Consider the following 18,496-nt stretch of genomic DNA (forward strand, 5'->3'; position numbering starts at 1 on the left):
TGCGGTCGATTTAACAATGTTTATAATGTATTAATCAAAGAACCTAATGCACATATAAGAAGCATTGAAGTGCTGCTGTCAGTCACTATTTCATTTCCCCACGTGGGTCCTGGTGCTGCAGGATGAGCCTGACCCAAACACAGTGTGAGTACCTGGGCTTCCAGGGGTCCCGGGACCAGGCAGGGGGACCCTCTTGTTGGAGAAAGCCTGCGGGGGTGTCTGCGGGCCACCCTGTCTCTTTATCTGTGCCACAACAGGTTTCGGGGAGACTGGAGGCTTCGGTTTTCTCACAGGACCTCCTTCATTCACCACCGGGGCTCCTTGGTCCACACTGTCCCTGCGCGGCACGGCGGTCACTTGCGGTTGAGGTTGCGGTTGAGGTTGCGGTTGCTCGGTGACTCCGGCATCAGACACTGGGCGGCGTTTCACCGTGGCTGTGCCGTTCTGGTAGGGTACTGGTTGCGTGGTGTTGGGCGGCGGCGTCCCCGCGGGCTCGCCGTTAGCCGCCATGTCGGCGAAGCCCTCGGGCTCCTTGTCGCGGCTCTTGGGCCGCCGCTTGACAGTGGACGACTCCTGCAGGGTGAAGTCGGAGCCGTTGGGGTGGGGCTTGGAGCTGCGGGGCCGTCGCTTGAAGGTCGCCGTGGCCTCGACCCTGGAGAGGTCCTCCTGCGTGTAGCCCACGTCGCCCTGGGGGCCCTCGCCGTCGCCCTGCAGACAAACACAAAATACACACTAACGGAAAATTCATACGTTCGTGACAAGAGTGGATTTTTGCACAAACAGTCAGAAACATTGACAAAGATAAACGTAGAAACACCAATAAAGCTTACAAACACAGAAGCTCACTATGGATATGCAATGTATTAAAGCACATGTAATCTTAGCACATCACAATAGATAGATAGACAGATAGATAGATAGATAGATAGATAGATAGATAGATAGATAGATAGATAGATAGATAGATAGATAGATAGATAGATAGATAGATAGATAGATAGATAGACAGGTAGATAGATAGATAGATAGATAGATAGATAGATAGATAGATAGATAGATAGATAGATAGATAGATAGATAGATAGATAGATAGATAGATAGATAGATAGATAGATAGATAGATAGATAGATAGATAGACAGGTAGATAGATAGATAGATAGATAGATAGATAGATAGATAGATAGATAGATAGATAGATAGATAGATAGATAGATAGATAGATAGATAGACGTATATATATAGAGAAAGCTACCTGTCCTTCTCCTTCTCCTCGACCCTGGCGGCGGATGGTCAGGCTTCCCTCATCTGCAAATGGCAGGTTCTCCGATGAACTGCCGCTGCCTCCCGAGCTGGGGTGGGGGGAGGACGGAGGGTGGGGGGAGGAGGGAGGGTGGGGGGAGGACGTTGGGTTGGGGGAGGACAGAGGGTTGGGGGGGGAGGAATTTACAGGGAGGGGGGATGTTTGGGGCTCCACGGAGGGGGAGGGGGAGTCAGAGAGCGTGGGTTGTTCACGCCTGGCGGCCGCCACCAGCTCAGTGACCGGGCCACTGATGGTCCGCCGTCGGTTCACCACTTCACCGTCCAGACCAATGGCGTCGCGGGTTTTCCCCACCTGATGAACACACAACCACACGATTGGTTGATCATACTTCAGCTCGTTATCTTCTCTTTTAGAGAACTAGATTAATGGATGAACTAACCTGTAGGAAGTTCTTCTGCAGGGCCATGCCTTTGGCTCCGCCTCCTATGGAAGACATCTCCAACATGGCGGCGATGCTCCTCACGCTACCCACGCTGCTCGTCTCCACGACGACGGCGGCCTCCACCGACACCCCAAGGTCGCTGGCCCGCCGCTGCTGGTGGTAAGGCACGTCCAGCATCCCCCCCGTGGTGGTGAGCGCGTGCGGCTGTGCGTTGGCCTCCGTCAGGTTGGAGTTGGAGGTGGAGATGGCAGAGCTGGAGCGTTTGGGCGGCGGCGGCGGCGGGCCTTTCTTCTTCTGGCGCAGAGCAAACGGCTGCGTCTGGTAGCGGTTGGCGTTCTTGTCCTGGTTGCGTACGGAGTGGCTGCGGCTGACGCGGTGGGTCACCGTGGCGTATTTGCCTCCGTCCGCTCGGACCACGGGGCAGCCCTGACCTCTCGGCACCGCCGCCTCGCCCTCTTGTCCTCCGCCTCCTCCCGGCCTCTCGTCGCACTCGCCATCTGACACGGCGTGTCGGTTGAGGCTGTGGGCGCGTTTCTTCTTGAGGGCTGCAGACTCCTCTCCTTCCCCCTCCGTCAGCTCGGCCTCCGGCGGGAGGCAAAGGAGTGGGACCGGGGGTTGTGGGTTCTCCCTGACCTCCATCGCCTGCGTCTGTGGATGGTGCTGAGGGGGCGCCTGCTGCTGGACTTGAGGCTGCTGGACTTGAGGCTGCTGTTGTTGCTGCGGCGGCGGGAGCTGAGCGCACGGGGGTCCGCGCTGGGTCGGAGACTGAGGGGGGTGGGAGCGCGGCGAATGAGGTCTCTCCCCCTGGATGAACTGGGGGGGCGGCTTGTGTTTGGCCTGCGGGGAAGCTGTGCTCTGGACGGAGGAGGTGGAGGAGGAGGACGAGGTTCTGGTCTTGGTAGGGGTGTGAGGAGGCGTGTAGGGAGGCGCAGGCTGGGAGTGGGAGTGGGAGTGGCGGTGTTTGCCTTGAGAGGAGACGCTGCCTCTGTGAGAGGTGGCGCTGCCCTGGCTGCTCTGCTGCCTCATAGTCCGTGCCTCCTTCTTAGGTGGCCCAGTCCCTCCTCCACCTCCTCCACCTCCTCCCCCTCCTCCTCCTCCACCTCCACCTCCTCCTCCTCCTCCTCCCCCTGTCATCACCTCGTCATGGTCTTTGCTGCGTGTGCGCTGAGCTTTGACCTCCTGACCTGGCTGGATCATGGCACTCTGTAGCTCGGTGCTCAACTCGCTGTCCTGGAAAGTGCTCATCTTTGGAGACATGACCTCTGAGCAAAAAAACAGAAAGAAATTCAAATTATTGAATGAGATTAATAAGAATATGAATCTGAACAGGACAGTCTCATCATCACCAGTAGATTTAACCTCATTAAAAGTCCATCATCTGCTCACTCACCGTCTAGAGGGGGACTGTCCATGGAGATGACATCCTGCTGCTGTGTGATTGGTGGAGGCTTCTTCCTGAGGGAGCCCCGCCCATCTGAACTGCGCTGCAGTTCAGCCAGTCGCTTCACCGCCAGCATCAGCTTCTTCTGGTGACCTGGAACATTGAAAGATGTGTATTACATTTGAGTATGAATATAAATATGGGTATTTCTATTGCAATATTATCTTTACATATGGATATATTATCAATATATGTGGAGAATAAATGTTGTGTTGTTGACAGACACTGACACGTCCTTACTCATGATCCAGGGAGCTCCATGGAGAGGACTATATGGTGAGGTCATTGGGTGTCATGTGTAAAATGAAGAAACGGTTCGGGACACTACCCTTAGTTACATAACTGCTGTCGCACAATTAAAAAATGTGAGTCATCATTTTTGTAATCAATGCATATTCTGAGGTAATTTGGTGTGATTTACGTTCCCCTGGTCAGTAGTGATGCTGCGCACATGTCTAGGGCTTTTATTGTGAAAGGTAAGGCCGTCTATCTTGTGATGATTCTACTCATGGATTTGTCTCGATCACGCTGCACTCCTCTAGTCAGTCTGTCCTTTTTCCTTCAGAGCAATGCATGATGGTATATGACGTCATGTTAGTGACCATCGGCTGTGCGCTACTTATCAGGATGAATTGTGGGATACTTTGAGTCCACTATGTAGTGTGTCATATTCTCACTATACATCCAGACAGCTCTACAACATAGAACTCACTATGGCTGTGTCTGAAATCACACTCTACCATATAGTGAGTTTGTGAGAATCCTTAAACCCAACATAGTGGACTCAAAGTATCCCACAATCTTGAACCACATTGTGCCTCCACATTGACACACCAGCGTATACCGCTTTTTGGTCTTACCTTTCACAATAAAAGCCCGAGACGTAGCATCGCTATACTACCCAGAGGAACTTAAATTACAACAAATTAGCTCACACTATGTATTCATCACAAACATTTTTTCTCTATTTACTATGGATGGTCCCTCAGTGTCATTTACCTGATGAGCTCACTGTGCCGTCCTCTACATAGAACTTCCTGGATGGTGAATGTGATGTGTGTCACATGTTCTGATGTAAAACATGCACTGAACCTCCGTCTCACCCAGTTTGATGATGCCTATTTCCTGCAGGTCCTCCCAGGTGATGTCCGTGATGAACTCGATGTTCTCGTAGCCGTTCTGCACCAGCACCTGGTGGTACTGGCTCAGGCCAATCGCAGACAGCCACTCTCCCAGGCTGGCCTGTAGGAAGGCCCAGGAACATGACAGCTCAGCAGAAAGCAGGCGTAGCATCCAACCGGCCACTAAACTCTAATTGTACTCACGGGTTTGTGCTCAGGCAGCCACTCGGTGACGCTCAGCTTGTTAATCTCCGACGTCATCTTCTTCCTGTGGCCGGGTTTGGTGATTCCGATAGCCGTCAGGTCCTACACACAAACACAAGCACACACAGTTAAGGTACAGTGGTGGCATGTTCAGGCTTTAAATCATCCCCAAGACTCCAGCATACACACACACACACACACAGAGGGAAACAACACAAAGAGACGAGCGACAGCGTGACGTCTGATGAAAGCGTCTGCCAGTTGTGAACAGAGCAGCGATGCAAATGTGTGGAAATCATGAGAGAAGCGAGGAAAGCGAAAGCAAAGGTCTGCGGTGAAAAGGAAGCGTCTACTCTCTGATTTAAATGCAGCTTTCTGCCCGTCTGGTCTGTGAGAAGTACATAAACGAGCCAAGTGTCTTCAAAACAACCAGATTCACATGGAAGCGGAGGTCTGTTCACTTTTGCTTCTGTGTATTTCAGTGGTAGTTGTGGTGGAGATCACACTTTTAAACACACAACACACAGACAGGAACATTCACCACACACACACACACACACACACACACACAGGTGAATGACCCACGCGTAGGCCAGAATACTAGGACATCTCTGTGGTAACAAAAGCATTTTAAAGTCTGAAGCGTTCAGCATGCACAGCCCCGGAGTGGAACTTTCTATACACTTACTTCATGTATGCTTTAAATGATTTGTGTGTAGCTGAGCGTGGCGGAGAGTGCGGGTCCACCAGGTTGTGTGGAAACATTCAGCTTGTGTTAAATGATCGATTCTTTTATCTAATTTCCCCTTTTTTTTTAGCTCCACGTGTTCAGTTCCGACTGGTGCAGAATTCATCTTTGTAAACTTGTATTTAGTAAAGCATCACGAGGCGGATAACAATGTGAACATAAGATTTACTCTTCTAAATATGGGGTTTATAGAAGGACCTAGTGTTGTGTTTTCATTGAGTTGGTTGGACTCAGAGCGATGGAGGCCAACATATAGGGATTTTGAGCAATAAAAACAAAGGATCCTACATTTCCCATAATGCAACCAAATAGGGTTTTTTCCTTTTCCTTCATGCGTCTCACATGTTTTGTTCCCTGAATGCTTCAAGTTGAAAACAATTCAATTCAGAACTAAGCAGCAGCCGACAGCTCTGTTTGCTACAAAGACATCTGTTGACAGGCGAGGGGAAAGGCCTGTTTAATTTAGCTTTTAATTCTATCAGCCTTTCAAATAGTTTGAATCTTCCTGACATTTCTTGACAATAATATATCTCTTAGTAAATCGTACTGTGCCGTTTTGGGAGCTAGAAAAGTCTTTTTGATCAGGGGTCAAGAGAGAGGTTAAGAGGTCAAGGTTGAGAGGTGGACCATTAGAAGTGCTCATTGAGGATCCTAAAGGAAATGGTTTACATGCATCCGAAAACATCAAGGACAGCACAAATCAAAGTCGTGCAGACTTGTTTCCATTGTGGTCCTTGGAGGTGCCTGGGACCTCTCAGGGGGGGGATCGGGGGTCGGGGGTTCAGTTGCCTTACCTCCGGGGTCATTCGGCTAATGGTGGGCAAGTCATACCCAGCACCCAGGAAGTTTGGAGCGTAGACCTGCAGCTGAAAGTCGCTCAGCCATTGGACAACGGCCTCTGAGCTCTACGGGAGAGAAGACAGGGGGGGGCATGCTGTCACTGGCTGTCTGCTTCGTCAACAGCCACTCTTTCTCAGCAGGGCCAAGTGGGGCCAAACAGGGGCCACAATAGAGAAGGAGCTGCTCATCAAGCATGTTGTTTTCTACTAATGTCACAAAGACTCATTCTTGTACATTTATGGGTCGTTCTAATGATTCGGTGACATTACAACCCAGTTAGCCCTGGTTAGCCCTCATTGGCCCTGTAGTGAAACCCAGGCTAAAGGTAGGAGGGAGAAGGGCCCTGCCTTTATTCGCTCAAATGCTACAAGCTTATCTACATTTTACAGACCACTCTAATATATATATACAGGACTGAATGTAACTGTAAAAACCCCTGTAAGACTTGTTCCCATCCACTCAGTTTCTTTTTAAAGACCCACATGCCGTCATCTCTTCTTCTTCTTCTTCTTCTTCTGCTTCTTCTTCTTCTTCCTCTTCCTCATCCTTCCCCATCACCCTCCTCCTGCTCACTGTCCCTCACCCCTGATTGGGTCTCCCTCCCATCCTTCATCGTCTCTACCCTACCGGGTGAAACATTACGGCTGCTGAGGAATCAGGACTCTGATCCATCATAACAGATGGCCATGAGAACATGGCTTATATGGCAGCACACACACACACACACACACACACACACACACACACACACACACACACACACACGCACTGTAGGCAAGTGATGCATACAACCACCTCGACCACCTGCTATTTAAATATGCTCATTGGTTTATCAAGCTTGAAATTATTATACATTGAGACTTAACTTAAAGGTGGGTCTGCACACACACACACACACACACACACACACACACACACACACACACACACACACACACACACACACACACTCTACAGTAAACAACCGTTTACTTTACATGATGTAAGCTCAGATTTCACACTTTTTGTGCAGAGCTAGTCCACCCACAACATGCACACTGCTGGGCACCTGCACACACACACACACACACACACACACACACACACACTGATATCTACGCTTGCCTGAGACCTAACAAGCGTCAATTGAGAGACATTTATCTCTGCAAAAGAAGAAGAAAAATACCAATGGAAGAAGGAGAAGCTGCAACTAAAGGAGTGGATAGCGATGGATCGCACGTAGCAGATACAAAAGAGAAGGACAGGATTCTCTCTCTCTCTCTCTCTCTCTCTCTCTCTCTCTGTCAGACACACACTCAAAGAAAGATTCCTCGTTCACAGATTCATACCAGATCAAGCCGGAGATCTTCCATCCACCCACTCACCGTGTCATGGCTGCATCCAAACACTCGCAGCACGGACGAGGCCAGTTGTGAGAGAAACCGCTGGGACATCTTGGTGTGTGTGTATATATAATATATATACTGTATATAGTGTGTGTCTGTGTGTGTGGAAGAGAGAGAGGGTTGTGGTTGAGGTGACTGAGAAGCTACATTGTCATTATCGTCATGGCGATTGTCTGGAAGCGACTCGTGTGTCTTTGCTGAAAGAGGGAGAGAGGACCACATATGTGGGACTTTGGGACGGTCCTACCTTCCCCTCGCCTTGTCCCTCCCCCTTCCTGGTTGCCGTGGCGTCGTAAGGCGGCGCTTCATGGAGCGGACAGCCCGATTGGCTCGACGTCCGAGAGGAGCTGGTGGAGCCTGCCAGGGAGAGATACCATTGGCGGGCGTCAAGCTGTCGCCCCGTCGCTGTCAACTTCTCATCGTTCAACAGATGAGTCCCCTCGTCGTCCAACATGACCTCTAACCTTCCCCGCCAACTGATTTCTGATCAGCCTCCGCTGTAGCGTTCATAAGGAACCAATCACATTCACGCAGTCTGAGATGGAACGAACCTTCTTAACCAATCGCACCCTGCTACACTTCCTCCTACATCCCCTGCTTGGCCATCTGTCTGCTAAACTGGCCAAGATCTGTGTGTGTGTGTGTGTGTGTGTGTGTGTGTGTGTGTAGAAGTGATACAAAGACATTTTCCAAAAGAGCAGTGTTTTAATGACTTTTGTTTTTCTAACCTGACACTCTTTCTCCCTCATCTTTGTCGCTCTACGTCAAACCTCCATGCAGGTACGGTTCGTCGTCGCCCCCCCTCCCCCCCTGAAACCCTGTCCTACCTGCAGGCTGGTCCACGGACTTGGACTGCTCCAGTAGATGCTCCTTGGCTTTGGCGGACTGGGACAAGACTGTGGCGAGAAGCTGTAAAAACACAAATGCGACAGCCATTGTGCATAAGCGTGTGTGTTTTTATCCTGGCTTGCATTAGATCATCGTCGCCATCTTGGTTTCATTGCAACCAGCAGTGAGAGGGTGGAGCTAAGTACAACCGATGGCTGAGCAAGACATTTTTAGGCGACCACGGTTAAAAGTTGAGTAGGAGATTCTATTCAAAAACACTTTCTGTTATATGACTTGAAATCCTTGTAACATACCGATAGCAATGAATACATTAAATGGTCTGACTGTGGCCGTAGCAGGACTGTAAAAACCCCGACCAATCAAAACAGTCGGGCTGGAGAAAATAATTGGTCGGCCTGCCTGTCTGTCAATACTTTCTTTCCTGATTGCGCGCACTTTGCCGATCTCTGACCTACTCAACCTTTAAGTTTCATGGGAACATGCTATGAAAGGGTAAAGGTCGGTTGTCGGGGTAGTTTTTGCGATCATTATCCACACTAGGGCTACTGTTCATACCAGACCAAGTCCTACTTGTACTGATTTGAGCAAAGTGTGTTTTATTACAATTTAATTCCACTTTTCATTTGTTAGAGAAAGAAAGTGTAATTTGTTCTTCTAAATGTAACATCACACATACACGCTGGCTAATTATCATTCAAATTGTTAACTCTACTGTAAACTTAATATCCCATAACTTAATCTACCGTGAAATATTGTCTCGCATGACTTGCAAAAAAAAGAAAGAAGAAGCAAATTCTAAAACCTCATCATGTCATATAAAATTGATCACTGCAGGAAACTCTGACTGGAAAAAGACAGATGTGATGTTTGCTGACTATCGGTCCATTCCTCACATCGTAAGTTTGGTTCTGAAGCTTCCGGTACGAGCGCCGCAGTAAAAGTCAGCCTGGTGCTGATGAGGAGGGAATGGGGTGTGAGAAGACAGATGCTTCCAGTCAGTCTGGGCTGCGACTGGGTCTCATTTTGCTGTGTGGATGTTTTAGTCGTATAAAAAGTGGCTCATTTGCAATTTCTCAACAGGACGCTTGCTGAAAGTGTACGACGTGCAGCTGGCTGCTGTTACGAGTAAATAAACACCTCTAGTAGCAGCTTCAGACTACGAGCGCATGCAGTACAATGTGGTTGTGGTTTTTACAGGATTTATCTCATTCATATCTTTAATATGTATAACGGTTTTACATCCAGGCTATTATTCAACATTTAAATCAAATCTATTGGACGGAATGTTCAGCGTTGGAGTGGGGAGGAGCTTTAAAATCTTTAAAAAAAAATGCTTTTTAACTTGCCTCTTCCTTCAGTTTTCACTCTTCATACATAATATACATAACAAATATGTGCTCATTCATACAACATCCCTCTGGAAGCAAACACCTCCACGTTTGGTCATCGGAGCCTGAAAGTCTCCATAGACGACTCTCACGTTAAATGACACCAAAAAAAAAGAACGTGCTTCTCTAGTTGATTACCGTAAATCCTCTAATATAGGCCGAGCCTTTATTTACTCAAGCGCATCGCAGCCTAGGCCTTTATTGGAAGGAGGCCAGAATTAGAGACAGGCCCCCATTTCTATTTGAGCAAAACGGACTAACAGTAGAATGAATAAAAATGAGATTTTGGGTCTATTTGAACGGTCAGTTTTTATGATGAATACGCAGCTCTTGGATTGACTCCGATGAAGCAGCCGTATGCGTTCGTACCTTGACCCCCTCGGCCTGCGCGTGGAGGATGTGTCCGCCGCTGCCGGCGCTCTGACCGCTGCCCGACGACCTCACGCTGGTCACACTGCCAGAACTACCCATGCTGCTGCGGTCTCCACCTGCAACACACACACACACACACACACACACACACACACACACACACACACACACACACACACACACACGCATTCACACACGCATGCAACCGCCCAAATAATATGTATAGATTTTGTGCATACATGCAACAAACAGATGGATGTATACAGTCACCAACACACACACACACACACACGACCACACACACATACACACACACATTGAGTGGTTTAGCTGATATCCAAAGCAACGTGGTAACAGGTGTGACTCTCCATCGAAATGCACTGGGCAGCATGTGGTCGGATGGACAGGACAGACGGACGGACGGACGGACAGCATGACGGACGACTGGGCGACACAGAAATGGAGTAAACGAGACACACCGTTTCACTTTCACACACACACCTTTTCTGTCACTCCTCCTGTCTCTCTTTCCTACGTTTTTTTCTCTCTCACACGAAAACGTCTCCATACATCCGGTTGGAAAGACACACAGACTGTAGACCGATGCAGATGGCTGCAGTCCTACACATAAGGCCACTGAGTCCAGCTACGCTTCAGATGGAGGGGTAAGCATGGGGGACACTAAGGAGCAGGTCAAAGAGTATCTGAAAGCCTTCAAACAACATCGTTTGGTTTTTTTTTTTTTAGCTCATTAATGGATGGATGGGTTCTACTGTTGGGGACATTTGCAATACCATAGACCTAGCGTCTAGCAAGGCAGCGGCAGGTGGACGAGCCTTCTTTTGAACGGACGTCAGATACTTTTTGACCCCCCGGTCAGAGTTTAAGGAGTCGAGTGTTGAGGGCTCAGCGCAGCGCGGCTTCGTTACCTGCCACGGACTTGCGCAGCACCCAGATCTCTTCGTTGGAGCCTCCATGGGGCCCGCTGGATGTGGTGGGAGAGCTGTGAGGACTTGCCTCTGAGCCGCGACAACCTTTAACACAGAACACCACCGTTAGCCGCTAACTCACCCTAAACTTGCCTGGGAAGCATTGCTGTGCTTTTGCTAGCATCTGAAGCAGCTTTTGGTTGATGCTTTTTCTCAAACTATGGGTCAGTGGAACAAACTGAATATACAAATTAGAGAAATGATGAGTTGATACAGCTGAGGTGTTAGCATAGCTCTGTTTTGGTCTCCACCATCTGCTGAGAACAATATTAAACTCGTTAGCTGCTTAATGCTCCCCTATGTTCACCAGCTAGTCCCTACTGCTGTTTGGTGCCAGGTAAAGTTGTGAGTCATGACACCAAAACTACCTAAAAGAGGCTAAAACCTTCTCTATAAGTGACCCCTTTTAAATTACTCATATCCACCTATCAAATCAAAATATTGATAAGCTTAACTTTAATGTTTGGCTCAAAACTAGCTTTTCTGCAAAACTGATGGAAAGGACATTTGAAATACATAACTAATTTAGGTTATTTCAATCTGATATTAAGCCTAGCAATGCTTTATGGGAATCTATTGTACTCGAAGCTTTAGATTATCATATTTTAATGTCTAAATGTGTTACACGCCTACAAATATACTCACATCATAGTTTTGGTTATTTTAAGCTAACGTAGCTATAGCCAAATTAAAAAGACAACCGTCCCAAAGTGGTGAAATTATCGCACATTTGGCATTATTGATCGTACAAAGGGGCCAATTTAACGTACAAACACGATCATTTTCAGTATGGACACTACTGCGACTGTCAGTGCTACATACTGTATTTGTCCCTAGTTTCGCTGATTATATATTATATCAGACAAAGAAGGCTCCAGTGGGTTCATGAAATAACTTCCAACCTTCTCGGCGATTAAGATCAAACTGACAGACGGGCTGGGAGGAGGGTGTTCGGGGAAACGGGGTTTCCTTTGGTTTGCACACCACACTTTCATTCTCACGTACGCGCTCACACACGCACACACATACACAGAAAAAAATACAGCATATATATATATAGATATATGAAAACATTTATATACCATCGTACATAAATAAATCCATAACATGAATATCCGTGTATATACACATATATGCCATAATGTACATACACATACATATATAATGCATCCGTATGTGTGTGATTATATATGTAAGCCTTGTCAGAATGGGGCTGCTGTAGCGCATTTGGAGAGTGTCATAAACCATTATAACCATCTCAGTAAGGGTTTATAAATGGTTTATATGTGTTACCAACAGTGCTCCACACACAATAATAAAAAATTTAAAAAAATAATTGGCTTTCTTGTTTTTGTCACAGCTCCTTCTTGTGGCCATTTTGCATCCCTCCGAGTGACAAACAAAGTTTGTTTTCAGAGATGTTGATTGGACTTGAATCATATTAAAGTAAAGAAAAAATTGGTTTTCAGCCAATGTGATCGAGGAAAATGACACTAACCTGGATAAAGGCGGTCCTTTTTTCTTTATTGGGGCGCTGCATTCCCATTTTTGGATTTACCGACAACAAATTTGCCGGAAGGGATTTATTCCCTCGGAGGAAACAAAATGGCATCCAGTGAAGGCTCCCATTCACTGAGTTTACACTCAGCGAATAACTTACCTGCAAAACATCCTGGGTGACATTTTCCAAAAATGCATTTATGCATTTTATGCTCTTACATAACACTTGACATTTTGCAAATGGGCAAATGTTTGCACGTAATACATAATTTCAGCATGTTTTAACACCATATATTCAAGAATGTCTTTATGAACTCTAAAGACATTTAGGAATTATTAGTATTATTACAGCTACACTACCTTAATTTGTTTAGCTGGACAGAAAATATCACCCGTTAATGTGTGAAAACTCCAACTCTCAGGAAACAGCAATGTGTATTTTTACTCAAAGTGACACCGACAATTTGGAAGTTTCAAATGACTAAATTAAACTGCACTCTCAGAAAATTTTTTATCCTTGTTGGCGTCCGAAGCCTGTTATAGTCGCTCTATTTTTATCGTCTTCCCACCCTTCACCACCACCACACACTCTCACACACACACATTGAGGGGACAAGTGCAAGGCGGGTAAACGCGGTGTTAAAATGATCAGACGCAGGACGAGGCAGGACAAAAAAACCACAGAAACACAAAAACGTGTACACACAGTCTGGTCAGGAGAGGGTTGTGTGTGATGTGTGTGTGAGAAACTAGCAGGTTGTGTGAGTGGTTGGGACAGTGTTGGTATACGGGGAAAGAACGAAGACGAAGGAAGAAAAAAAATAACTGCAAAAGGAAAAAAGACGTTAAACTGAAGCACAAACAACTCAGGTGAACAGAGGTGGTAACATGGTGAGCTTTCCTCCCACCTGACTAGCTCTTCCTCCCTCGCGTTTGTTTTGTATTGCATTTGTTGCCTCGTTTAACTGGCAGAAATGCTAAATCAGTTATAACCACATATAGGATTTTATAATAAGTAATTACAATAAGTTGATCATGGTGAATTTCCATTATCGGGATAATCAGAAATATCGCTCGCTATCAAGTAAAAAATAGAGCCTGATTTTAAATAGAAAATACATTTAAAAATGTTTTTATCTTTTATTTATTCAGGGAGACTTAACCCATAAGAACCCCTCCATTTTCAGTTAAAGGAAAATTAATTTATTAATAATTTAATTAATTCAAATTTTATGTTAACATTTGTTTAAATTCAACAGCAGAAAATATATTTAATAAAAAATTATTGAATCAGCTAAATCAATTCAGCAGCTGTTTTTGTTATCGTGATAAAAGATGCCATGTTTTCTGTTATGATTTTAAAGTTAAAAGGCCGACAATATTTTCACAACTTGTATATCCATTTTCAAGAAATGTGGTCATAACATAAAACATGTTATAAAATCATTAGAATTGTTAAATGGGTAAAAACTTAACTTTAATAAAACAAAACAAATGACATTTTAGTGCCATTTAAGAGTTTTGAGCAGATTTTGTTCTGACTTCGGCCCTTCGGAGCCTCATTTGAGAATTAAGCAACAGGGAGGACAACTTCCAGTATAGTGATGGTGGACTCCGCTACTAATAAAGATGGCTGTATAGAGATTTATTACAGACCATAAACAGGATAAAACGTTTGACTTGAAGAAAATCTAATGGATTACAACTGTGTTAGCCCATTTACACTTAATGTGTTTTTGTCATACATCGTGTAACTGCATATATGACATATTTTAAGTTCAACAACAAAGAATAAGTTCTCCTTCAATCTTATATCGCGTATGTCCAGCGAGTGAGCTCTCATTTCTACATTAATGATACAATGAAACATATTAGAGTCCCCTCTAACGGCTGATTCTGGCTCTCAGTGATGGAGATGACAACAGCAACAACAGAAAAATAAAAGTTATACGGTATGATCAACACATAAAGTTACATAAATAATGATCCGTAATAGAAAACTTCAATGGATGCCTTCTTATGACAGCATTTAAAACAAATTTGAATTTGACATGACCAATCAGAAATACGGTTTTGAGTACGGGCAGAGGAAAGCGTCCCTTGAAGCTTTAATAATAACCATAATAATAATAATCATAATAATAATACAAATAATGAAAAAGGGGCCGTGTACCTGGGGCAGTGGGTGTGTCTCCCTGTGGGGTTGTCACGGGCGACTTGCTATAGCCAAAGGAAGTGAAAAGTGGAAGCAGTGGCTGATGGGAATGTGGTGGAGGAGGAGGCGGTGGAGGCAGGATATGGATCTGATGAAACGTGGTGTCGTTGCCGTTGACTACCGCGTTGGCAGGGGCAACCGTCGCCGGAGGGACCAGCGGTATCTTTTGAAACTGTTGAGTGCAAATGACTGTGCTGGCCAAACCTAGATAACACCCAGCGTGACGTCACACCGACACACACACACAACCAGCCAACAGTGAACCACCGCCACGGGACACACAAACGACAAAACAGAGAATTACATGTAAGAAAGAAGGGGGGGAAGAAAAAATTAAACTAAGGCTGAAGTTACAAAATCAAACAAACGGCTGATGTTAGAGGCGGGAGGACGAAGAGAAGGACAAACATGTGAGTAGTGTTGAAATGAAACGTATGGAGGTGGAGAGAGAGGTGACGGATGCTCCCAAATATTAGCTGCTTTTTACTCTTTCAGTCTTATTTTATGTCACAGGCTCATTAGCAGTATAATGCAAATATGTAAGAAGATTCCAGTCGCCATATATCTAGCAGTGTTTATTGCCTCATGAACATCTCCTCTCGGTAGTTAAATACCTCCATAACTCATCAGATATTTTCCCAAACACAGGTTGTTGAGCTCAGATAAAGCTCAGGGCGATGCATCGCGACCCCCAGACAGAGTTTTTCAGAGAATATATTATATCCCAGATGAGACCGAGAGAAGGAGAAAAGGTCCCATTTACAAATTCGTCCACTTCTTCAGCACCACGGACAGCGTCATGGATTCACCAACACACAGCAGTTAGGTGTGTTCACACCAAACGCCAGGGGAATCTTTGGGGCGGTGCTATCGCATACAAAGGCAAAAGACTGTCTATGGTACAAACAACAAGGTTGCTGCCGTTAATTTTAGTGTTGATGGAGAAGCTACAGTGTTAGCATAGACCCCCCCCCCCTCCAGGTTAGGTGAGGATAAGGGACTTGCTTATTGCATACATCAAGGAGGTGATGGTCTGGTTCAGGATCTAAAAAAACCTTTACAGGTTTTGTGCATCAACTCATGGACAGTTTTGCTCAAAGGTGGTCAATCTGCACAAATTGGGAATCAGACAAATCTTAATAATATCTAGAATTCTATATTAGTTATTTACAGAACATGACTAGGACCTAGCCTAGATAGCTGGTGATGTAGATACCTGCCCTGATAACCATCAAGAAGCTACATTGTGATGGCTGCAGGTCTATCTGGTTGATGTATGTGAGCATTTATGTGCACCGTAAAAAAAAAGTCTAATGTAACATCCTTGTTCTTATTGGTGGTAACAAAATGGAATAACTCAAAGTTAAAAACAGTTGAGTAAATGAAACCTCTTGCTAAAACAGCTGCCGTAGCCCCGAGTGTGTGTGCAGTTGCGGCCTGGCGATGATTAGTCAGTATGGCTGTGTGAGCAGAGTGCTCCAGCTGTTTCGTACCGTCAGCCCAGCTGCTGTTCTATGTAACACACAGTATGTGAGGACAGATGCAGCCACAACTTCCCTGTTCCACGGTGGTAAACGGACTCAACAGTAAACGCAGTAATAAAAGAAGCAGGAAAGGTGTGAGAGAGGTGAGACGGTATGAAAGCGGTGAGTGAGATACGTGATCATGGTGGACAGGAACAGAGACAGGCACACAGACAGGTACTACAGAGAGACAGACGGATGGACAGACAGAGATACCAGACCTCCAGAGAGACACCAAAAACACAGTTAAAACATCTGAGCCTCTGAGTGACTGCGCGGTGACACTCTGGGATGATGGCTGTGAATGGACTACAGATCTCACCGGAGGAAAAAAGGCTCATTGGGCTGATGTAAAATGGAGAAACGACGTTTAAAAAGGGATATTGGACAAATAAGCTGCCTGTTCAGTAATAAAAACACAGAGATGACGTCAACATTACACCTATCAAGTTCACGCGATGAGCAATTTGAGGAATCGTTTTTGTGAATTATGCTCATCAGCTTTATTGTTAGATGAGATGATTAATACCATCAACAGTGAGCTTAGATTAGACAAACACTGGAAACGTTCACAGACATGTAGTACGACCTGAGCACAGGTTTCTACCAACTCAATTGTTTCCAGTCTTTAAGCTAAGCTAACCTAAGCTAAGCTAAGCTAAGCTAAGCTAACTGATGATAGCGGTATAGCTTCATATTCCAGGAAGAAAAACAAATAAGCATATTTCCTAACGGACGACTGTCGTTCAGCAGGTGATGCTAACCGTCAGCGAGGAGAAATGAAACAAGTTCTTTTAGTGTCTGCATTCTCATGATCAAACAGGAACTTTCATCATCAGGCTGCTGAAGTGAGAGTTCAAAAATTCGGATCAACTAAAATAAAAAAATAACGTCTTTGTTGTTCGATACAACTGTGCTGCTGACCGTCTCACAAACGTCTTCTCTCACGGTGATACGAGATTATAGGATTTTTATTCTAACTTGTTTCAACGTGGTAAAGTTAAAGGTATAATATGCAATCATTTCCTAAAAAACAGCAATGTATATGATACTGATACAAAAAAAACAGACCTGTTGCTGGCACAGAGAGAGCAGGCAGGCCACAGGAGGATGAAGCATGTGGGTGGGTTTCTGAGGAGGTATGGATGTGTTTATTTGTGCTTTAAACTTAAACAATGAGAAAATAACACTTTATTCTTCTGATTCACAGCCTTGTTTTCACTCATCCCTCTCGTCATTAACTCTCTCTCGTTCTCTCTCTCTCTCTCTCTCTCTCTCTCTCTCTCTCTCTCTCGCTTGTAGTCGGAGAGGTGAGGGTGAATTTTGAATGATGCGACCAACAAATGCCTACATATTATACCTTTAACTGAGATGAGAGATGTAAGGTTAAGTGCCTTCCTCAAGGGTTTATCTTCTCCTTCTGTGTTAAAGTCCAAACCTGTGATTTATCCTCACGGCTGAAGCGTCGGTCGGCTTGGACGAGATTTGGATTACCTCCATCACAATCACAAACACACACACACACACACACACACACACATAGGAGTAAACACACACCTGTGCGCTTGCTGATGACCTCCACCATGGTGGAAGGGAAGTAGCCCACTCTGTCATTTCCTGTTCGGTTGTCGTGGATACAGCCTTTCCAGCGTCCGTCAGGATGCTGCTCCAGAACCTGCGATGTAGCCGTGTTTCATTTAACACCTCAAACGGTCTCTCAATAATGGGCATTCATCTATTTTTAACATCCCAAAAACTGAAAATCCTCAAAAGGAATATTTTTCTGTCAGACACAAGTACAGAACTGCATTTGGAGCGGGATGATAAAATCCCCTGTCAGACAGCTGAGAAGCCAAATTGTTCATTCAGAGCCTGAGGGAGAAAGCAAAGGCACTGCTTGGCTTCCTTATTACAGTAAGAAGTAGCCAAAAGCTGCATAAATGCTCATAAATATTCATGAGCGGTGGGTGGACCGCAATTTACGCTGTGATTTATAATGCATGTTTCTGTAAAACACGTTCGTAGTAAATGAGCTGAAACCACTCATTCTTGCACATTCATCAGTAATCTCAGCAAACGTGGTCGCGAGCATTTTCCATGCGAGCAACTATCCAAGCTACAAGTGTTTATTCCACACTACTACAGCATGATCTAAATATTACTAAAAGCATGTAGGAGTACAAGGTATAAGGTATTGTGTGCAAAGCTTTTTTAACC

General features: G+C 45.5%; 1 protein-coding gene across 3 annotated transcripts in view; it reads right to left on the reverse strand.

Moving 5' to 3' along the window:
• Positions 1–18,496, reverse strand: part of caskin1 (CASK interacting protein 1) — an 80,669-nt gene that overhangs the window by 1,531 nt on the left and 60,642 nt on the right. Inside the window, exons 10-23 of one of the 3 annotated variants that reach the window (XM_084037989.1) lie at positions 17,837–17,954; positions 17,351–17,410; positions 14,715–14,960; positions 10,982–11,086; positions 10,050–10,168; positions 8,271–8,352; positions 7,691–7,800; positions 6,013–6,123; positions 4,471–4,572; positions 4,249–4,387; positions 3,095–3,238; positions 1,702–2,966; positions 1,254–1,613; positions 153–708 (exon numbers count right to left, since the gene is read on the reverse strand). In XM_084037989.1, coding sequence (XP_083894115.1) covers positions 153–708; positions 1,254–1,613; positions 1,702–2,966; positions 3,095–3,238; positions 4,249–4,387; positions 4,471–4,572; positions 6,013–6,123; positions 7,691–7,800; positions 8,271–8,352; positions 10,050–10,168; positions 10,982–11,086; positions 14,715–14,960; positions 17,351–17,410; positions 17,837–17,954 — 3,517 coding nt within the window. Of the gene's footprint in view, positions 1–152; positions 733–1,253; positions 1,614–1,701; positions 2,967–3,094; positions 3,239–4,248; positions 4,388–4,470; positions 4,573–6,012; positions 6,124–7,690; positions 7,801–8,270; positions 8,353–10,049; positions 10,169–10,981; positions 11,087–14,714; positions 14,961–17,350; positions 17,411–17,836; positions 17,955–18,496 lie in introns of all 3 variants that reach the window. The other 2 variants (XM_084037988.1, XM_084037990.1) reach the window with 2 other exon arrangements.

The sequence above is a fragment of the Eutrigla gurnardus genome (genome assembly GCF_963514095.1).
Source record: "Eutrigla gurnardus genome assembly, chromosome: 20".
NCBI classification, from domain to species: domain Eukaryota; kingdom Metazoa; phylum Chordata; class Actinopteri; order Perciformes; family Triglidae; genus Eutrigla; species Eutrigla gurnardus.